Genomic DNA, 23,929 nt, shown 5'->3' with positions numbered 1-23,929 from the left:
AGGTGGCAGAGACAGATGGCAGGGTTAGCCCAGGATAGCCAGGGGTAGACAAAGCCATAAGTCCCTGACTGGACTTGTGTTCTGCCCAGTACCAAGGCCCTCCCCTAGAGAGTGCAATAGAGTAGCAAAACACTAGTGTTATAGTATTCATACTACATGCATAGTGCCCAAACATCAGCCTTGATATCAAGTGTTATTTTAGAGTTCCTCAGAATTCATAGAAGTGTAACTAAATAGACTAAACAAGGAATTCTTTAAAAATACAGCATAATATAAGTATACATTTAGATGACAGATTGTTTTAAGAAAACCTATAATTTTGGTTCAAGACAGCAGACAGGAAACTATAAAAGACACTGATTGAAGTGGGGAAAATATGAGTTTTGATTGAATACTAGATTTAAAAAAATACTTGTTTTATGTGTGTGTGTGTATGTGTGTGCGTGTGTGTATGCGTGTGCATGTGCGTGCGCGTGTGCGTGCGTGTATGTGTGTGTGTATGTGTGTGTGTATATGTGTGTGTATGTGTGTGTGTATGTGTGTGTGTGTATGTGTGTGTGTATGTGTGTGTGTATGTGTGTGTGTATGTGTGTGTGTATGTGTGTGTGTGTCCCCACATATGCATCACATTGTGTGCTTGGAGCCTAGAGAGGCCAGAAGAAGACACTGAATCCCCTGGAACCGGAGTTACAGATGGTTGTAAGCAATCGTGCCGGAGCTGGGAACCGAACCCAGGTCTTCTGCAAGAGTAGTAAGTGCTCTTAACTGCTGAGCTATTTCTCCAGCCCCAGTGAATATTAGATTTTTTAAATCAAATTATATGACTAGAGGGATGGAGGAAATGAAAGCAAATACAATAACTGCCAACACAGACACACATGCATGCACACGAGTGTGTCCACACACAAAATACACAGAGCCATTTCATCCTCCTATTCCTTCCGTGTTCTGGAATGTGTGTAAACATTTGCATTAGAATGAGAGTCAGCATATCATCACCATTCTCTTTTTAAATTTGCGCACCAAGAGCTTTTACCAACTGAGCCATCTCACTGGCCCAAAGAAATTGTTTTGTTATTTTGGTTTTGGGTGGTCCTGGGGATTGAACCCAGGACCTTAGTCGTGCTAGGCAAGTGTACTTCCCCAGCCCTGTAAGCACTATTGTCTTGATAAGCGCTAGATGAGGCAAATGGAAGAACAGAGATGTGATCCGCTGGGCTTAGGCAAATGGAAGAACAGCAAGGAGAGGGGAGAACAGAGATGTGATCCGCTGGGCTTAGGCAAAGGCTTTGCCTAGTTGATCCTAAGTTTCCTTCTGTTTTATATGTGCTGTCTGCAGGGGTGATATGATGACTAAATTAATGACATACATTGCATAGATTATGTTATCTGGCTGTGTTTGTTCCTTGTCCTAGAACCATCCTGCCATTAAAGCCTCAGAGAGGGAGGAAGGGCGCCTCTCAAAGGACAGGGCATGGCAGCAACGACTGCCTAGTTATCGTGATGTCCAAAACCCGGCAGCGCTGCTCTCACCTGGAGTCTGTGGAAAAACACAATTTCAAGACTTCTCGGAATTCTCTAAATCGGAGCGTGCATCTTCACAAGGTCCTGGGGCAATTCACCTATATGTGAAAGCTGAAAATGCTCGGATCTCTGATGAGGCTCAGTGGGTAAAGGTGATTGCTGCCAAGTCTGATACCCGGAATTCAATGATCCTGCCTCACATGGTGGAGGGGGAGAACCGACCCCTGTGAATTGTACAATGACCTCACATGGTGGAGGGGAGAACAGACCCCTGTGAGTTGTACAATGACCTCACATGGTGGAGGGAGAACAGACCCCTGTGAGTTGTACAATGACCCTGCCTCACATGGTGGAGGGGGAGAACAGACCCCTGTGAGTTGTACAATGACCCTGCCTAACATAGTGGAGGGGGAGAACCGACCCCTGTGAGTTGTACAATGACCTCACATGGTGGAGGGAGAACAGACCCCTGTGAGTTGTACAATGACCCTGCCTCACATGGTGGGGGGGGGAGAACAGACCCTGTGAGTTGGACACTGACCACCCTTGTGCTGTAACACACCTACCCACATGTTAAGGAAGCAAAAAAAAAAAAAAATGCAGCAAGACGCCTCCTCCCTTCTAGCCAGAGGGACTTCGTGAAGAAGATAGGAGCCAGAACGGAAACACTTATCTGATGATAAGACTTTCCTTGTCTGAGTCAAACTGTCAGAGGCAAGCTGAGGGTGGACTAAGAGAAAGCCAAGAGCACAGGAGTATCCATGCATTTCCAGCTGGAGACCTGTGCTCCCACTTGTGAGAGGAAGCAGAGCAGGGAGAGAGCAGCTGCAGTCTGGTGGGCAGAGGGAGCCTGAGGTGGCATCTCAGAGCTGCCCTTATTCTCACAGTGGGAAGATGTAGCAACCGTAACTCAGAAGCTGACTAGGAAGCCAGTGCAGGGAGGGAGAGTGTAGCGATAAAGTTTCCCCAGGCCGGTGAGCATGATATTGACTGTCAGAACCCAAGAGCTGCTCTGAACTACGAAACATCATCTGGGAAGGACCTTTGCCAGTCAAGAATTTAAGCATCAAGACCAGCAAGGCAGCTCCAAAGACCCAGATAGACACAGGGCCTTGCCATGGAGCTCAGAGTTACTGGAACCATGCAAGTTTCTTCTTCCCTTAGATCCAGGAGATCACTAAACCATTCCCCACCCTAATACTCACACACGGAGAAAGGTGAAGAAAATAATAAAGTCCTGACCATATATCCAAGCACGAAGAGTCCCTTAAAAAGGCTGCTACAATTACAGAACCACAGTGAATTTTCCACAAAAGGGAGTATTTTTAAAACACACACACTAATACAAAACTTGCAGAGAACACAAGGGTAGAAACTCAATAGCAGAATGTGATTTTCTCTCTCTTACTGCATGACAGAATGTGGAAAATAAAGTGACAATATCAAACACTATAAAACAGCAAAGCAGTTGATCTTGAGACACACTGGCAAGCTCCAGGAAGATGCAGTAATTAGGAGCTGTAGCCTCACACGTTCGTCCCAGGACCCAGGTATGCAGGTTCAAAGACAGCCTCAGAGAGTCGGTTCCTCCTTTGCACTTTAGCATGAGTTCTGGGGAATGAGGCCAACAGTTGGTTTGACAATTGTCTGTTTGCCTACTGTGCCATCTCACAGGATCAAAAATTCAACTTTTTTCTGGACAATAGTGGTACCCTCCTCTAATCCTAGAACTGAGAGGTAGGGACAAGTAGATCTCTGTAAGTCCTAGACAAGCCAAGGCTACATAATGGAACACACCTCCCTGCTCTGGTGTGCGTGTGTGTGTGTGTGTGTGTGTGTGTGTGTGTGTATGTGTGTGTACGCACGCATGTGCGATCGTGCGTGTGGTGTAGATATAACAAGGCTGGGGGAAAGGCTTTGATGCTGTCTTTATCTGCTTCTGTATTGTCTTGCTTGTCACAGTCCTTATCTTTGTATATTCTTCATCAAGAACGTGTTTAACAAAGCCCTGTAAGGATCCCTGGTTTAGAAAGACACCCTGGGAAGTCATTGTTACTATGTCTGAAAACTAAGTCAGAGTTTCCATTTGGCTCAATAGGAATTCCTCAGCTCTGGAAACTTGGATGTACAGGAAAGATAAGATGGGCAATACTGGAGGATATAATGCAGTGAAAGCTTTTCCTTTTGAATAAGAAAGCCTTGTGCATCCCAAGGTAAGGAGTGGGATGTCATGGAAAGGCAGTTTGGTTCAGGCTGGTGAGAAGTACAACCACTAAAACAAGGGCCCAAAGACTTGAGGCTGGGGTTGCCAAAGCTTTTCCAGAAGAATTATTTAGTAGAAGGTTAACACTGACTATCTACTGAAATATAAGCCCCCCCCATACACTCTGTAAATGAGTCTCCCGAGATAATAAAATGTTGAGATGGTTTCAGAAAAGAAGAGGAATTGAGAACTCTGTGACTCTTCATGTCTACCTGGTTCCAGAGACTATGAGAACAGGTTCTCTGAAGATGAACTAATAGCCTACTTTTTCACTGCACTAGTCAGAGGATTGTGAGCAGAAGCACAGTTTCCTTGGCATGGGTCAGAGGGGCCACAAGAGAAGCTATTTCCGCAGCCAGGAAAAAGACTCAGGACTGACTTCCTGGAATTGCTTCGCGTTTCAGAATCAAAAATAGCTTTGAAATGCTGTGCTATTTGGGAATTGGGGCCTATTCAATCTAAGAGCATCTGTTAGTAGCTGTTAAAATTCAAATAAAGTCCAAGTAAAAGTTGCATTACACTCATCAATTTCGAGTTTAAAGCACACTCACAAAACTTGTACCGCAGTTGCTGTCACAGCCTAAGACCCAAATGGAATATTCTGTGGGTTTCTGCTTCCATCCCTACTTTGAACATGAGCCACAACATTGAATTTCTTTAAAGGTGTTTCTTCCTACCTACCTGAACTTTTCAACTGAGATTCATTTTCATATTCAAAAGATTAAATGTGAACTCCACCAAACAGTTCTGCATCTTGGTTTTGATTATCCTACAACTTTCTTAGTGGGAATGAAGCCTTTAGACTGTTAAAGTCGTAAAGCTAGGGTTGGGTATGTGGATTTTCCTCTTTGTCTTCATTCCAGTTTTAGTGAGGTCCTAGGTGCTGTAAGGAAGGGAACTTCATTTATTGTTTAGATGTGACTCTGTAAAGACCCTAAGATGCCCTTGAGAAGGGGAAGTGACAGATGCCACTAGACTGAGCTCCACAGGTAGGTGGCATCAGCAGCCCCCCACCCCACATACACACAGGGCCCTGAACTGGTGAAACAGCACTAGGAAGCTATTTATCTTTGGAAACCACAGTCCTTATATTTTGGTTTTTTCTTTTTTGTCCTTTATATGTGGAAAAATACAATAAAATCTATAATATATTAAATACAGTAAAATCTGTAATATATTAATACAATAAAAATATGTAATGTCCCACTACAATTTTGTCTATGAAAACTAATAATAGTGGTTTTCATTTTTGCTGTTTCCTATGTGCCTAGTATACACAGTGAGTGAAGTTATTATTAAGATTTATTTACATCTCTGAATAGCAACCTTTTCCCACCTGGGAATTGTAGTTGTAAATTTTAATGGCTACATGGTGGTATGTTGAGGTATAACTTATTGAACATCTTGTTTACAGGTTTGTTTTTTTTTTTTTTGGCTGCTATCAATACTTTAAGAATGTCCTTATGCACCTAATTTACTTGAGTTTCTTATATGACTGTGTAAACAAAGATTGCACATTTGTTTTCTGGCTGCCCAGACCCTTAAAAACCACACAGAAACTATATTAACTACAACACTGCTTGGCCAATGGCTCAGGCATATTCATCGCTAGCTCTTACATCTTAAATTAGCCATTTCTATTAGTCTGTGTATTGCCATGAGGCTGTGGCTTACTGGTAAGGTTCTGGCATCTTTCTCCTTTGGCAGCTACATGGTGTCTGCCTGACTCTGTCTTCTTTCTCCTTGCATTCAGTTTAGTTTTACCGCCTTTCTATATTCTGCCCTGCCATAGGCCAAAACAGCTTCTTTCTTGACCAATGGTAATAAAACACATTTATAGCATACAGAAGGGAATCCCATATCATCTCCCCTTTTCCATCTAAATATAAAGGAAGGTTTTAACTTTAAAATAGTAAAATTGCATATAACAAAACAAGTATCAGTTACAAAATTTTTGTGAGTCTAAAGTTTCATTTCTAATTTATCTTTTATCATAACTAAAGAAAACTATAACTATCTGTCTTCAACTCCATCAAAGACCTCAGAAGGATATAATATTACCTAATTAAACAGGAAGTGCATTGTAAGTAACTTCCTAAATTCTAGAATTGACAGAGACATTTTGCTGCCTGTACCCAAAGTTCTGTAGCATTGGAGCACCATCTCCAGTCTACAGGCCCACAGTATCTGGCAGACTTTTCCATGAAGCAGGAAGTTTGAAAGACTGTTTCACCTGTATTGACAGTTCATCAGTCACTTTCTTTAGTGTTCTGAGTACATCTGGCAGACTTTTTCATAAAGCAGGAACCTTAAAGGACTGTTTCACCTTCTTTTTGGCAAGTTCAGCAGTTATTTTTCTATGGGTCTTGCATGTCCAGTTTATACAGCATGCCATCAAGCAGAACAGGCAAGAGCAGTTTCTTGCCCAAATGGCTAGCCTTGTCACATTGAAGGCAAATTCCATAATGAGTTTCTTCAATGCCCATCAACCTCTCTGAAGTAATTGGTGCTGCCAGAAGCAGACATGTCTCACTGTAGAAAAGTCTAAGTTCTTAAAACATTTTAAATGTCATATTCTATAGGTCTTTGAAGTGTTGAAGATTATCTGTCTAATTGAAATGTATTTCTGTATATCTAGGAAACCTAACAAACATGACAATGACATTGATTATTATAAATGACTATCTTTAATCCATAAATGTATGTATCATATTTTTAAAATGAGCTTTATAAGCATAATATCTTAAACAAGAGTAGAAATATACATTTAACAGAATTGACATTAAATTTGTATCAATAAATCAGAGTCTATACCAATGTAAAGTATTCATTTTTATATTATATCCCCCTTTTTTTTAAGAAAGAGATTGACTGTGACCATTAGCCTCTTATAATCAGCCCCCTTTAAAAATAATAATAATAATAATCATTTTGGGAATTTGGGCATAGTTTTCTCCAAACTGCTTCCTGCTGTTTATTGGGTAAAGTATTTTTAGGGTTCAGGGAGACCTTTTGGGGGGTCTTGTTTCATCAAACCACATAAGCCTGGAAGGAGTCCACAGTTCTTGTCTTCTGTAGAAATGAAAGCAGAACCTTTTTTCCAAAGTAACATATCCTTAGACTCAAATTTTGAAGTCAAGATACCTTTAAAATAAATGTGTTGGTTTAGCTTAGCAGTCCCGAGAATTAAATGTTTTTCAGCAGTTAACTCATTAACAATCAAAAAGTGAAAGAAAACACAGTAATATACATAATCCAGATTCTCTGTGTATGTTCTATGTTTATGTGGCTTATTTTTTTATTCTATTACTTTTTAATATTTATTTTATTATCTCTACCCCTTCAATCTATGACTGTCTGTACTCTTTTACATTTATTGTCTCTTTAAAGACTTTGTTTTAGTTTTTAAAATTATTTTTTTCTATGACTGCTTATACCTATTTTCCTTCCTTTCTTTCTTTCTTTCTTTCTTTCTTAAAGATTTCTGTCTCTTCCCTGCCACCGCCTCCCATTTCCCTCCCCCTCCCCCAAACAAGTCCCCCTCCCTCATCAGCCCAAAGAGCAATCAGGGTTCCCTGTCCTGTGGGAAGTCCAAGGACCACCCATCTCCATCCAGGTCTAGTAAGGTGAGCATCCAAACTGCCTAGGCTCCCACAAGCCTACATATATTTTTTAAACACACTGTGACCCATTCAAAGGTGTATTTCTGTCTAAATCTGTCTTTATTGTGTATCTGTAATCTTTTTTTGATCAATGTTGTAAACTCTTAGCAAGCATGACTAGGACCAGAGCAGTCACTTTGGCTGTTGGTTCCACCTTGCTCAACTTCCCAACATGGCAGAGGTCCATTTACCACCAGTTCTGGGAGCCATGCTGACCACCCAACTCTTGGAAGCAGTTGACCCATGCCACCACCAAGTAACCTTGGAGCATGCTATCCACAAACCCCATTCAAGTGCTCTATAACAGGACTTCCTGAAAGAGCCAGAGCCATTTGTGCCAATAGCATGAACCAGGAAGCTGTCTCTTAAAGGAGCCTTGCAGTTTTTGCTGCAAATGCTGAGTCAGGAAGCCTTCTCTTAAAGGAGTCATACCTCTGCTCACTGCCAGCAAGCAATGCCTGTCTGAAAATATGCAACTTCTAAGAAACCCCAATTGAATCCTGTTTTTGTGGGTCTAGAAGCCCCCCCCCTCTTTTTTTTAGCTTTCTATGGATGGTCTTGCTAAGTATTTGAGCACCATTTGTAAACAGAGGCTGCACATTTCTTTCCCAGCTGCCCTGATCCAAAAGCTCACACAGAAACTATTCTAATTACAATACTACTTGGCCAATGGCTCAGGCATATTCATAGCTAGCTCTTACATCTTAAATTAACCCATTTCTATTGATCGGTGTATCACCATGAGGCTATGGCTTACCAGTAAGGTTCTGGTGTCTGTCTTCTTCAGCAGCTACATGGCATCTGCCTGACTCTGCCTTCTTTCTCCCTGCATTCAGTTTAGTTTTCCTGCCTACCTATATTTTGCTCTGCCATAGGCCAAAGTAGCTTCTTTATTAGCCAATGGTAATAAGACATATTCATAGCATACAAAGGAGAATACCACATGAGAATGACATGTTTTTATCCTTGGCCTCTTTATCTCTTAGCTTGAATATTTTTTTTTGAAAATCTGAGTAAGCTATTTGTTATATGCTAACTTTCTGTGTCATTATGAATATTTCTCATTTTTGTTTCTCCTATTATAATTCAGTTTCAACATTAAAATAATTTTACAGTTTTGAGCAATTTATTTTGCTTTATTAAATTGCCTTATGACAATTTCCATTGTCATAAACTTTTGAAAGATAATTGTCCATCTTGCAAGTGTTATAACTCTGGAGAGAAAGGTATTCTGACTTGTCAGGAAGTTCAGGCTATACCAGAAGCTGTGAAGGGAGGGTATTCTCACTTTCTATAGCTCTGGAGGGAAAGCTATCCTGACTTGTTGGGAAGTCAGGCTATACCTACAGTGGTGAAGGGAAGGTATCCTGGATACCTACAGCTGTGAGGAGAAAGGTATCCTGCCTGTCCAGAAGTCAGGCTATACCTGAAGCTGGGGTGTGGTGGGAGATGATCTTCCTGCAAGATGTGGCAATCCTGCTCCTCTCTGAGACAGAGTCACTACAGCTGGGCTCTGCTCAGCACCCTAAGTGAGCCCCCTAAGGTATCTGTTTCTTCTTAGCTCTGGCCCAAGTTGTTACTTCTGCTCCACTCTGCTAGGGGGAAACCCCTGCAGAAATGTACCAATCTGCTCTGGCTCGGGCAAAAGTTATTACAGCTTCTGCTCCACTCTTAAGGGAGTTTCCCATCAGAGATCCTGTTCCACTCCTGTGAAAGAAGAGCTTTACTCAAAACCCTTGATTCAAGAGGTTTATTTGTGAAACAGGAATCTAGGAGAGTGGCTGCCTCTGCCAGAGTGAAGGACAGCTGCCAACTAAACAGGCAGAGGAGCTTCTTAGGGGTAGAGTTTTTCCAGGGAGAAGATTTTCAGGGAGAGAATTGGTCAGCTTTTGATCCACTTGAGCTTGGACAAGCTCAGATTGGCTAGATTTCATGCTCAGGGATTGGCTGGTTTTCTGCTCCAGGATTGGTTAGTTTTCCTGCTCGGGGATTGGTTAGCTTCATGTTCAGAGGGAAGATTTGGCTCTGGTTTTAGGGACAAAGTATATTCCTTTCACTGGTCCTTTTAAGCCTTTGGCTCTGGTTTCAGGGTCAGGGTGTGTTTCTTTGGTTCTGGTTTCAGGGCCAAAGTGCTTCTTTCACTGACTCTGGTTCCAGGGTTAATATGTGTTTCTTTTACTGGTTCTGGTTTCAGGGCTGGTGGGTTTCTTTCTCCGGCCCTGGTTTCAGGGTCAGGGTGGGTTTCTTTTGCTGGCCCTTTTACTCTATACATGTAAAGACTTCCTAAATATTTAATTGTTATTTTTCTCTTAATATGGAAAAAAATTAAAGGAAATAGTTCTCTCTTTAGTCTACTAAGGGCTTACTTTGATATGTGATATAAGAGCTTATCTAAATTTCCTCTTTTGTTGGTTTGTATTTAGATGTTAGCCAGTTACTAGGGTAAAATTAGGCTATTTCTTTTTAACATAAATATAGTTGTAATTACACAGAAAGGTAAACTCAATATTTCTGCTATCTTCCCACCTAAAAATTAGAAAACAGTAGAGATAAAGAGTTCCTAGTCTGCATATAAAGAGTTAAATAATAAGTCAATTTCCAAAGACTAATCCTGTTGCTAAATGTGTATTCTAAACACCTTAAAGATTGCAAATTGCTTTCAACCGCCATACTTTCCTTATCTTGAGTTGTTCCTGTTACCCTCACCTGTGACCCTGGTTTGTTTCACCTTTCAATAGTTGATATTCTAAGCTTTTATGCCTGAATGCTCCTCTGTATTCAACATATACCGGCCCTCTGTTTCATCCCTAGCCAATGGAAGTGGAGAGGAAAGGGCTGTATCACCAGTAGTTACAGGAGTTATTTTAGGAATTAAAAACAAGAATATGCAGCATGCACAAGTGTTTGGTTTTGTCTTCTGAGCTTTATAAAGATCAGCATCATACTGAGACCATAGAAACCATTGTTCTCAAAACTAAAAGGAAGTCCAGAGGATTTAAATATTTCTTGTTGAAAAATGATTTAACTTTAGGATATTTTTTTTCTACTGAGTTCCTGCATAAAAGGATGGATAGCGGGGAGAGCAACAAAGAATCAAGCTGTTTCATACAAGCCGCTTTATATGTGGGAAGAGAAAACATTACATAAGCCTGGAACAGTGTCTAACATAGACACAAAGGATGGTGGTGGTGCAGGTTTGTGCTTCCACAGGGTTGGTGGTTTCAGTACCATGAGGCAAACTGAAGCATTCAGAGCAACCTGCCAAGGTTAAAAAAAAAAAAAGTTGACTTTGTTAGGGAGGATGTCAATCTTCCCCTCCCCCTCCTGTGAGTTAGTCCATACAGAACACACCCAGACACCAGATTCTCAGCACAGAGGAGATGTATTACCCCGAGGGGCAACCAGGGTGTAGGCTGCAGACTGATGGCAAACAGTAGCAGCAGCAGCAGTAGCAGCAAGCAGGTGTTTCTGCAGGAGTGGGTTTTTAAGGACAAGAAAGGGGAGTCTGTGCTAGGGTGAGCTGGTAAATCCTGGTTGAACATGTGAGCCAAATTATGAATTTTGATTGTTGGACCTTGCATCAGTGGCCAAATAAGGGAAGGGACCTTGGGGGCTAGCTATAGGAATATAATCTAATGATTTTAGCAAGAGAGAGAAAAGGGGAGGAAAGGGCACAGTGTCCAAGCCTGTCTGTGCCGTGTTTGCCACGCTCAGGTCTGTTAGGGAGTCCTTCGGACTTTATTTGCTAAAGCTTGTTTACCACATTCTAATGAGTTAAACATTCTTGTCTAAGAATAGGAAAAGGAAGCGCATTAACTAAATCTGAATAATAAAGTATTTATAATATGTACCAGTTTTATATTTTCAATGTTAGTTTATGGTGCCAAAGAAATTGACGGCTCAACTATTTAAAAATAATAGCACCATGGCAACCTCAACTGAAATGGTCCAGAATTCTCTGAACCATATTGAAGGTTTTTAATATTAATTTAAAGCTCTCCGTACGATAGGGCAGGAAAAAGAATTGATTTTACCAAGTGCTCTAATCAAATGTGCTTTTGACCTTGATTTGAAATGGTTTAGCTCTACTGAATGACTGCAGTGTGACCACTCTTCCTGTGTTTATTCAAGTTAAACATTTGTAAATTCCTATTGTAGCCTAATGATGCGTGCTTGTAATTCCAGCACTCAAGAGATAGAAGCAGGAGAATCAGAAATTTCGGTTGTCCTCAACTTCATAGTAAATTTGAGGCCCTCACTGGACAAATGAGACCTTGTCTCGAAAACAAACCAACAGCAAACAAAAGGACCAGACTACTGTCAGCCATCATGCAAGCACGTTCTCCCCAGAACAGCAGAAATTGACATGGATAAGCCTCAACAGCTGGTAACTTAAAGGGGGAACAGTGCCCCAGGCTGTGTCCAGCTTCCAATATTAGGTCAATATTTGTCTTAATTTTCCCTCAAGCTGTGGGCTAACTTTTGAGTGGCAGTTCTTGTGCTTTGCTTCAACACACTTGGGACGGTGCTGCCAGGCAGTCTAAGGGCTGCGGAGCCAGGTGGGCTCGGGATGGAACCTTCTCCTTCCTAAGGAATGCCAAGCACAGACGTGATGAAACACACTTACAGAATCCAACACGCTCAATGAATTTTGTTCACATGAATATGGAGTTTTAGCATATACTGCTTGGAAATGAACGTCCAAGCCTGCTTGGTTTGCCTAATAGAATATTTGGTAAGAGCAAATAAGTTCTGACTTACTATAATTTCTTATTTGTTAATAATTAGCCAATAAAATGTAACATTAAGCATATCCTTAGTTTAACATATGGCAGTAGCTCATAACACAAATGCTATGTTGCATATAGATGTATGTATCCATCTCATATTTACATCTATACATTCTTTCTGTAAGAAAAAAGTGAAGCTGGAACTTCATGACTGACAGGTCCCGCTTTCTCATCCTTCTGTGGAAAATTCCTTTAAAGAGGTTACAGATGTAAATGTCCCAGAGAGAATCCTTGACTACAGACATCTAATTTATCCTCTACGGGAATCCTAACTTTTCTTCCCACAATACAAGTCTACCAGCATAACTTACTGCAGTAAGGACGAGCACTGGGTGGAGGCTCCCCCGGGCTCAAGCATGGCACGCACACTCTGTCATTGTGTTTATCTTGCCAAACCGTAATCATTTGTCTCTCCCAACAGACTAGAGTTCACTGGGGACAGGCAGCCTTGCTGTTTGTTTTTGTGTGCCTAGCACACACTACACAATAGGCATTTAATAACTGCTTTTATGTTTCACATTTGACTTGTCTTCTTCTGTGGTTATTTTAAGATAAATTTTAACTGCAATGAAGAGGATAATACAACTTGTAATTTATAGTTTTTCCTTCATTTCTGAGACTCCATTCCAACCCACTGAGATCCAGCAATAAGAGATGTCCAGAGCCAAACACTGATAGGAAAAACACAAATCTCAAATCTTTTCATAGCACCTGCTACGATTACCCCAAGCCTCAGAAACAAGTTTAATCCTAGCAAACAGCTCAGAGCCTGACATGAGTAAGGGCTAATAAGGATGGAAAAGAAAAGAGAATGAAAAAAAAATTCAGTCAAACTTGTTTGGCTGTACAAGATGCGTAACAGCCTATAGCCACCAAGATTCTGTCAGATGCCAGGATGCAAGAGAACACATGGGCAAGGGGTGAGTGAGCAGGGGCATGGAGGCAGAGAGAGGTGAGAGAGCTGAATGATCACGCGAATGCGGTGGGCATATACGTTTCTGAACTGTCATGCTAAATCATTCAGAGAATTAAGATGAAGACAGAATTAAGCCTAAGACAGAGCATGAAAGGATCTCAGCACAGTGAACACTCCCACCAAGAAGGACTGCCTGGTACCAGAATCCAGTTATAATTAACCGTGTTGACACAGCTTCAAAGGAAAGATTCAATGTCATTTTCCTAAAATCTCATTCTTCAGATGCCGGAAGGCTTCTTACCTAAATGAACTCAGTCCATCAAGTTGAGTAGCAGATCTAAAGTCTCTATCAATGGTGGCACCATGGTGCGTATGCACACGTGCATTGTTGCTTTGCTTTGCTTTGCTTTCCAAGACAGGGTTTCTCTGTGCAACAGCCCTGACTGTCCTGGAACTCACTTTGTAAATCAGGCTGTCCTCAACCTCAGAGATCCACCTGCCTCTGCCTCCCAAGTGCTGGGATTGAAGGCGCCACCACCACCACCCCAGATGCATTATTGATATGTGTTAGGGGCAGCATAAATTTCTGAATGAACAGGCTATGAGATAGACATAATTAGCCTGTACAGTACCCAATCCAGATGAAGATGGGTTGAGAGGAGGCTAGACCGAGTTTATCTTGGAACTACAACAGCAAAGACACTGTGCGGCAACAGTCATGACAGAGTTTGGAGAAACCCTTGTGCTCAGTATTTGTGATGTGGGGATTAATCTTAGACTCTAGTACTATGAAGTAAAATTTTACAAAGAAATTTTACAAATGAGAGTTACAGTGCCTGGTGAGAAAGCCAGGAAGATCTTGGTGGAAAAACCAACATGACTGAGGAAAATCTTTTTTTTTTTTTTTTTTTTTTTTGGTTTTTTCGAGACAAGGTTTCTCTGTGGTTTTGGAGCCTGTCCTGGAACTAGCTCTGTAGACCAGGCTGGTCTCGAACTCACAGAGATCCGCCTGCCTCTGCCTCCCGAGTGCTGGGATTAAAGGCGTGCGCCACCACCGCCCTGCCCGACTGAGGAAAATCTTCACCATGCTCTGCATTTTTCTACTACACAGATTCACTTAAAGGTATTTGAACAAGAGTTATAAAAATAATATTTAATCCCTACAAATGAATTATTTTATTTGTTAGACTCAGTGAGTTGTAGCAGAGCAAGTAAATTCCGTTTTACGGCTTTGATTTATGTTTATTAATTAACATTGTATTCCTCTACAAGGGAGCTAAAATGATCTCACTCTGCACTTCTAGTGCTTTATTTATAACCTACCACCCAGAAGACCCCAGCTTCCCTGGAAAGGAAGCATATGTTATTGAGTATTTTTATCTCAGAATTGGACTTAAGTTGTGTTTTCAGTATTTCATACATTTGGAGCTGAATATGACACATTCGGGGCAGAATAGGACATTTGGCCTGATGTATGACACATTTGGAGCTGAATGATTGGACTTCAAAGATTAAATGTATGCACATAATGATCATATATAAACTATCTGTTAGGGCGTACGATTCTACGAAAAGGGACAGAGGCGGCTTAGCACACAAAGACGCTTGAACTGTTCTTCTGATTCATTTTTCTGTAAACTATTTTCAAAGTGGTTGCCAAGGGGAGGCACGCCCTTGCGTACAGGCACATCCACTCAGATGTGACTCCACCCTTGCTAGGTCTCGAGAAACCAGCTCTCAGTCCAGAAATTCATGGCCATCAACAGGACTGCAGCTGCAGAGCCCACTGCCCTTAAGATACATGGTCTTACAATAGAAGAACATTGTGATCCTTGTGTTGATGGAAAAGGATCTCTAGTAAAGTCAATCACAGAAGCCAGTCTATAAGTAACCCTATCCTGTAGTTCCCACTGAGAAAGTAATGGAATTACTGTCAGGGAAGGAGAAAAGACCGTAGATTAATATACTTATTATACCTCACTTTGCTCCCTACAGAACTTAAAATGATTTGTAAGAACATATTAAACATCAACAAGAGAGTGGACACTTAACAATAAGAATAAGGGCAGGGCATAAGATAGAGTCAGGAAGAAGGCCATGAGAATACAATAGGACCTCTGCTGTGGGTGGGTCAGAGTTTGGCTCTAAACAGTCCAGTAGCCTTCATCTGCTAATGCCATTAGCTCTGTTTGCCTAAGAACATTTTTAAGGGAAGTGAAGAAGTCAGGGTAAAGGATGAAAATACGAGAGTGTCTGGCCAACTCGTTTTTCATTTGGCTTCCTGTAGGAATAGATCTTAACATATTTGGAACAGAGAACATGCTGAACCATGTGTCCTTAATATGGCCTTTCTCAGTACACTTCTGAGACAGGATGTTCACAAATACCCAATGGCACTGAGTTCAAAATCTAGGCTGTCTGGACTGGCCATCAGCAGAACCCTGAAACTCTGTGAAGCTGTTCTATCTCCTCTTTAACAGGCAACTCAACAGCTTTCTCTGATCTTGCTGTCTCCATTTCTTGCTCCATCCTCACCCTTAAAACTGTTCTAATCTCCTCAACCACATCACCGATGCTTTCTTGCTAAGGTTGCAAACTACTTTTCAGTTTATATTTTACTTGGCTTCAGCAGCATTTGGAAGTTGCCTACCATTTCCTTACAATACTCTGTGCCCTTGGTTTTCCTGGCACCACACTTTGACCCCCCTTCTCTGCGCCTTCACCCATGTGTTTCTGCTTCTCTTCTGTTGACCCATCAATGCAGATACCCCTTTAGATACAAGGAAATGGATCCAGCAAAATCATATACTAAAACTGTGCATGAACAACAAACAAAAGACACTTGCTACTTCCGAAGTCCATAGCATAGGGTTTTATGTTGTTCTTGTTAACTGAACAGCAGCACCTGAGGTAGGTGTGGTGTGTCAAGCCGGTCAACTTCTAGTCCAAACTCTTTCTGCCATCTTTCATTTTAGATCCAACAGAGTTAGGGACTACATTTCCCTGAAGTCAAGATTTCAAATGTAACGTATGCTTTCACAGTCAGTGATAATTATGTGAAATTTGAACTTGGCCATGTGCCATGTGAGCCAGGGACAGCAATGCTGAGACATCCATGACGCTGGAGATAACACAGCCTGGTGGGGCTTCCTGCTGTGTCCATGTGTCTATGAATTATTTCAGTGGCAGCCTCCTGGCTCCCTACAGGGTGTGTTTCAGGGAAGTTCTAGTAATTCCTTCATGCCCTACAACCAAGCATTAAAATCCCAAAGTTGACTTCCATTGCTACGATGCTAGCGCCTTCTCACCCCTGAATAAGACAAAGTAAGAGCCTGTGTGTCACTTTGCAAAGGAGCTAGAGGTCACAGTTATGGCCTCCCTTGTTCCACCTTCTCCATTCTTAGCCCTTGGACTGGAGTTTCTCAGGGTTCTGGCCACAGCTCGTGGCTGGAATACTTTCCCAGACTCTCTCATTTGAAGAGGCTGAGGGATGTGAGTTGAGGAGCCCTTCCGCCAAGACACAGCGGCCTTGTGAGCGGAATTCCCCGGGAAGTATGTGGTGCTAGGGATTCCAGAGATTACTCAATGGGCAAAGGCAGAGGACAGATACACTGCAGTAACTGTTATCACGAGCCTGCTCTTTGACCTAGATGGTCCGTGAGGTTTAGCAAGCAACCATCCTCTCCAGTCTTTTCGGGAGCTCTGTGGTGACAGCAGTAGCTCCCTTTTCAGAGATGAGGAATCCGGTCTCAGGTTATTGTGCAGGACTGGGGTTTTCTGGATAATCAGCTGGCAAGGGTTCAGACATGCTATTAAAATACCATTTAAGCATTTACCTTTATAATAAAGTGTTATTTGTCCATGCATACCTGAATAACGAAAGCTGTTTGGGGAAAGGAGAATAGCAAAAGTGCTATGCACTGTCTTTCCATTACTAATGCCAGCTTAAAAGCTTGAGATTGGCAAGCCCCACGTCAGCTTTTAATTCATTCGCCGTCTTTTCCTCCCGACTGCTTCCTCCCTTCGGCCCCTCTTTTAGAGCAGTGCTGCAGAGATGTCAGAAAGGATAATTCCCCCCAGGAAAGAGAACTGCTGTGAATTATTGGTAGTGTTGGCTTTCTGGTGGTTTAGCTTCACCTCTTCGTTTCAGTCAAGGACATTAGCTAGATGGCGTTTTTCTATCACACTAGGAGCTCGCTTGTCCACTTTCTACAGGCAATACCGACTTGAGCTACAGAGGAGACGGGGCTGCTGGTTTCTGCTTCCTCACACAATGAATCCTTCACACATTCCACTCTCTATGACTTTGCTTAGTGGTAGGCTAATGGGGCAGGCTTCAAACTGAGTTTCTCAGAGCCCATGGGATGCTCTTGAGATGCTTGAGGCCAGTGAACCCTGTGGTGGGTGGTATTTCCATATATACCCACACATGAGTTCTTCTCTTGTATCAGAGAAAAACACTGTACCAAGAGCATAAAGTTCTTATTTAAAATGTTGGAAAAAGAGATAATGTCTGTCAAAGGCTTAAAAATCCTGAATTAACACAACAAATGCCCGAGTGAGGGTTTGTCTATCTGTCGAGACACCAAGGGAAATGCCCCAGGACTTTTATATGTCAGCGTTAACAGTCAGGCACGGTTCTCTGCAGAGGGCAGCGAGCCTGTGACTGGGCGTGCAGGGTGAACTTGCTACTCCTGCTGTGCTCTAAGAATTCTCTGGACACGGAGCAAAGCCGGTCACTGTGTTTATTTCTATCCTCTATAAACTTGGTCACAAGAAACACTGGAAAATTGGAGGAGCTGTTAAAAATAAATGAAGCAATTGCAATGAGTTATCATGATCCACAGGCTGAGAGGTGGGTCATTCCTCAGATCCCAAGGCCCCCAGCACTTTTCAAGATGACTGTACCCATTACTTGTGCTATTTCATAGGAGAATCCCACAGGCAAACTTTTTTAAAGCAACTTTTAAAAAGTATTTTAAAAATAAGTTTTTTGCTTCTTTGCTATAAAATCAAAGTTGAGTTCGTACTCAGGGTTTCTGCTCGCATGTAATGGTGTAGGACCTAGAATGCCCTCCTAGAAGCCAAGGTCATGGGAGCCGTAGACCTGAAGAAGGTATACAGGTGACAAAGACTCATTCTTCCAATATGTTATTACCTAGTAATGACATCATTATTTAATAATAAGACTGAGCCTGTCTCAGAACTTGCATGTTAGTGTCAGGGAGGCATATGAAAAACACACAAGCAATCACATAAATACAGCAATTTACAAATGTCATTGCCATGACACACAGTGGAGACAGGGCCCCTTCATGCCAACCCTGAGAGATCAGTAACCTAAGTCCATTTTCAAAGGCACAACTGGATGCTTTCCATGCCAAGGCCATGAATGTGTGGCACTTACTGTATCTGATGGTTAAATATGTACCATCTGCCACAAGAATTATAGAGAATGTCATGGAAACTCCAAGAGGCCCAATGGTTGATGATTGCCTGAATGATAATACACACACACACACACACACACACACACGCACGCACACACGCACGCACGCATGCACGTGAGCGCACACACACACAAATAAAATAATAATAATGATAATAATAATAAAACAGCACTGCTAATTTATTAAACAAAGAGATCTTTCCTTGGTCATTCGATATTCAGCAGCCCTGTGTTTTATTTATTCATAATGCAAAGATGGCTTGAAGGTGCTTGGAAATCATTCATGCAAGATCATTGTGGTTTTTCCCTTCCATAAAAATTCTTTTCACAACATGTATAATCCCATCAAATATGGAAGAAATACATTCATAATGAAACCTCTTCTGTTGCTGCTGTGTCTTTGTTAAAGCCAATATGATTTTGGTAATAAAATAAAAAGCCTCACAAAAATTAGTTTCATTTTTTTAAAACTCTACATAAGACACTTAGAAACACATTTAAAATACATTGTAGTGAAAAGAGGCACATGCCTATCAAGTAATGACTTGTGTCAACAGGATTTTCCAATTTGCACTATTATTTTTATTACTTGTATTTTGAACTTTCTAACAATCCTATCAAAGGGTAACATTTCTTAAATAAAAATGTCTAAAATACATGTATAAGTGAATTCACTTAGATTTATAGCAGTAGCATTAGACTTCAGTTTCTCTCAGGTGTATAGGATCCATCCGTCCATTCAATGATCCAGTCAACATTTGTAGAGTCTACTGCACTCTATAAATGGGTAAAGTCTGAAGGCACCAGAGCGAAGGATCCTCGCCGTGTTGTCCACTCATCTGGGGATGCTGCCCTTGCCCCTTTCTTTCTCTGCACAGTTACTGCAGCCATGCTCTAGAATGCAGTGAGCGGGGAGTGTGGCAAAGGAGCCCAGCATACGGAGCAACTTGAAATTATTCAGTCAGTGTAGAAATAACTGACAAATCAGAAAAACATCACACACGGATGGTTCATAGGTAAATCAGAGGAAACCAATGAAAACAAGAAATGTTACACCCCAGCAAAACTCAGCAAGACACCAGCTACAGCTTTAGAGCTCGCTAGAAGCTCCACCTACAAGATTAAAATATTACTCAAAATAGCAAGAAAGGTCAAGCTTAACTAAGTAGGAATTTATTGAGAGGTGCAGAGAACCTGAGCTAAGCAAACTGCAAACTCTGAGTGAGGCGCTTAAAGATGTGAACAAAAGTAGTAAAATTTTTACTCTTTTTTTTTAAAAAAATAATTTATTTTTATCTGCATTGATATTTTGCCTGCATGTGTGTCTGTGTGAGGGTGTCAGATCTTGGAGTTACGGACAGTTGTTAGCTAGCTGCATGTGGGTGCTGGAAATCCTCTGGAAGAGCAGTCAGTATGTTCTTAACCACTGAGACATCTTTCCAGCCCGGAAGTTTTCCTCTTGATAAGATTGCTACTCAAACACACTTTGATTTGAACAGGTAGTTCCCCTCAGCCCCCAGAATCATGTTTTAAAATTCAGATCTCTAGCTAGTGGCCCTATGTTGGGAAATTATGGAAACTTTAGGATTAATTTACAGCCTACCTAAAGGAAGTAGATTCCTGGTATGGGTCCTTCTTCAGGAACATCTTGTCCTTAGCTCCTTTCTGTCACTCTCACTGCTTTTTGTCCATAATGTGGCAAAGAAGCTCCATGCTTCTGACACCATGATGTTCTGCCCAAGTGTATGGGACCACAAGACCCTGGACTGAACCCTCTGAGATCATGATCTGCCCAAGTATATGGGACCATGAGAGCTTGGACTGAAACCTCTGAAATCATGAACCAAAATAATTCTTTCCTCTTTTAAGTTGTTTCTATAAAATATTTTGTCACAAGTAACTAATACAGAATGTGAGTTTTCTCCCAATGGGTGTAATATTTAAAAGGGAATGTGACCGGAATAGTTAAAATTATGCTATGATCTAGAAGACTATATATTACAACATTCAAAAGTAAAGTTACTGAAGGAGATAGGGACGTGGCTGAATTAAAATGTGCTCTAAAGTTATTGTGTTAACTTTATTATTATTTATTATTGTGACTTAGAGAGCAGAGATCTCAGTGCAGCCAAACAGAATGTCTAGGAAATCATCAGGAGCATGTGCGAGTCTTGAATGTGCTGGGAACTGCGTTTCAAGTGTGTGGGCAAAGTTAAGCTATTCAGTACAAAGTACTGGAGAACATGTCTAACCATGAAAAAGTAGGAGATGTGGTGATGCTATGTATATATGCATACATTTATACATATGTGGATATTATGTAGATGTGGAATGTATGGGAATATGGTAACTAACATACGTTTATATGAAATTTTATGACTAGTTTGTTTTTTCCAAGAGCTCATAGATCATTTTTATAAGTTGCCTTGGCCATGATGTTTAATCACAGCAAGAGAAATGTAACTAAGGATATGAAATTTTCACTTTTAAGATTTTAATTAGATGAAGAAAAGAAATGAAATCTGTAACTATTGATGATCTAGCCTATGGGGTGGGGAAGCAAAATTGACCTCACCCAGCAAAAGTCACAAGTAAGAGCCAATTTGAGTCATTGGAATTCTTTTCCTTGGTTAAAAGTTGTTTTCAGACAATCGGTTTTGTCCAGAAAATAGTTTTCAGTCCAAGCCTTAATGTAGTGTGAGATTCCGCTGCACATCACCATACAGTGGTGGTTTCACAGCAAGGAGCACCGTCAGGACCGTGAGGGACCATTCTCTGTAACAGCTGGGCTCAGGCCATCACTGTCTCTAACAGCCTCATTCTTATGGGGGCGGGCGAGTCTCAGTTGGTAAAGTGCTTGCCTGCAGGCATGAGGACTTGAGCTTCATCCCTAGAGCCCACGTGAGGAAAATGCTGATCATGGTGTTCATGCTGGCAACCCCAGGGCTGCAGAGGCAGAGACTGGGCCCACTGGCCAGCAGAACCTACCTGGGAAATTCCACGCCTCTTACAGACCGTGTCTTAAGAAAAATAAAGTGTATGGCACCTGAGGATCAATACTCAGTTGTTCTCCAGTCTCCACACGTACGCACACACACACACAATGCACACACGTATGTGCATACACACACACATGTACATATGGGTTTACCATATACTTGGTAATGAAAAGAATGGTGAATTAATTGCTTTGACTACTAACCACTTTGTAAAAATATTTTGAAACTTAAAAAAGCTAAATAATAATGGCCTTGCAGTGTTTCTTTTAGGACAGGGATAACGATCTTACTATGAAGTAAGTTGCTTAAATTATTACCTTTTCTTTACCCATGTGTAACTGTATATTGTATTTTGTAGTATGCTTAGAACAGCATATACAAAGTAAGCAATTTATTTATTTTAATTAGCATTATGTATGCAGGATAACACCCTTCGTTGTGACATTATGTGCAAATGTGAACTCCCCTTATTAGTTCTCACGGGGTCTGCTAGTGTGTGTGCTGTGCATGCTCATTTCTGCTTGTTTCTGTTTTGCAGGAAGGCCTGGCTGAGCAAGGTTGGGAGCCCTAGTTCTCGCATCGACCGGGCAGACTTTTCTAATGAAAAAACCATCTCTAAACTAGACTACTCTAACTTTAGTATTCATTATTAATGAAAGCAAAATAACAATTGTAATGCCTACATTGCAGAAGATAAAACATATTCTTAAATTTGTAGTAGTAGGATTAAAAATGGGAACTTTCTGTTCTGGAAACCTCAGAATTATATGTTACTAAAATGTCTGAAATTGAAAAAAATGTTACCCACCTTTGTTTTTAGCAAGCAGAAGCCAAGTATAAAATAAAATGTTGCTGTAAAATATCTGCTGTGAAGATTCAAGCAAAACCTTGTCTTACGGAGGGAGTCACTAATTTCAGAAAACATTGTAGTGTGTACATGTTATTCAGCTAGACGTAAAATAAAGTTAACTATCTAAAATTATCCTTAAATATTGTTGCCTAATAAGGTGAATTTTAATGTTATCTGAAAATAATTTACTACTAAAGTTGAATAATCTGTATTGTTATTGAAGTCTTAGAATGGCTAAAATAAATTTGTGTGATGATCACTGTAACGAGAAAGTAACAGCAATAAAGAGTTAGTGTGTAAAATTCTTGTGAAATCCAGGCCTGATTCGGGACTGAGCTGGAGCTCCTTGGCATGTTCAACCTCACTGTTCAGTGGAGTGGAGAGGCAGGCTAGGTGACAACCGCTAGAAGACCCTGCTTCCGTCTAGGAAGCTTCAAGATTCATATCTGCTTCCTTCAGCTGCAATCCTTTGACTAAAAACACTGAAAGTCTAAATAAATCACCTAAACTTGGACTATCATTTGAGGTCTTCAAATGATAATCAGCCAACATAATATTTGAAGGAGGGGGTTAGTTTATATACCATGGAATTATAATATTGAATAGGAAAGACATTTAATAGAAAATAGTATTTCAAATGTACATATAATACATATGTTCTTCAGTGATTTCTTTATTGGTTTTTGGAGATTGGGTTTCTCTGTGTTGCTCTAGCTGTCCTGGAACTTGCTCTATAGACCAAGTTGGCCTCAAACTCAGAGAGCCACCTGCCTCTGCCTCTCAAGTGCCGGGATTAAAGATGTGTGCCACCATTACAATTTTGTTTCTTTTTATTGTGTGTGCATGTTCATTTGTATGTGAATGCAGAAATGCATTTACCGGGATGTGTGTAGAGGTCAGGTGACACCTTTTCATAAGTCATTTCTCTCCTTCTACCTCGTATGTGGGTCCTAACCCGCCAGGATTGCGTAACAAGCACCTTTATCACTGTGATCCTGATTTTCACCTATGTATAATGGAAGCTTCCATTAAAACACAACTTTATGTAGAATTGAACACATAAACAAAGTTGGTTGCTGTGTTTTATTGCTGTGGTGGTTGTTTAGCGCAGCAGGTGTGATCGAATCGGAGTGGAGGGGCCCCTCACGCTTGGCCTCTCCTTCCTTAACTTTTGGTCTGTTTCAAATCCGTGGGAATGCAGGCTGGAAACGACCATGCTATCCATGTGTCAGATGCCACTGCTCTCTGTAGTCTAAGGCACGGCCTTTGCCTCTAAGTCTGTATCCAGGCCTCTCCTCTACCTGCTGCAGGGTGAGAACTGAGAGACGGGAGCAGAGGGGGATGTCCGTCAGCTTGAAAAATTCACCCCATGGATTATAATAACATAACATATCATATGTACATAAGACAGTGCAGTGGTGGGGAATGACCTTCCAGATAACCAACAAGAAAAGGAATGTTCCTATTATTTGAGAC

At 41.2% G+C, this 23,929-nt stretch overlaps 1 protein-coding gene across 1 annotated transcript in view; it reads left to right on the top strand.

The window, feature by feature from the left end:
- Positions 1–22,755, top strand: part of Acyp2 (acylphosphatase 2) — a 166,551-nt gene extending 143,796 nt beyond the window's left edge. Inside the window, exon 4 of the mRNA XM_041669829.1 lies at positions 22,142–22,755. Within this exon, the coding sequence (XP_041525763.1) occupies positions 22,142–22,256 (115 nt within the window). The 3' untranslated portion in view covers positions 22,257–22,755. The remainder of the gene's footprint in view (positions 1–22,141) is intronic.
- Positions 22,756–23,929: the final 1,174 nt, after the last annotated feature.

The sequence above is a fragment of the Microtus oregoni genome, unplaced genomic scaffold (assembly GCF_018167655.1).
Source record: "Microtus oregoni isolate MIOR12 unplaced genomic scaffold, Mior012 000019F_ref0000042, whole genome shotgun sequence".
In the NCBI taxonomy this organism is placed as follows: Eukaryota; Metazoa; Chordata; class Mammalia; order Rodentia; family Cricetidae; genus Microtus; species Microtus oregoni.
Note: the sequence above shows the minus strand (reverse complement) of the source record. Positions and strands in the feature narration are given on the sequence as shown.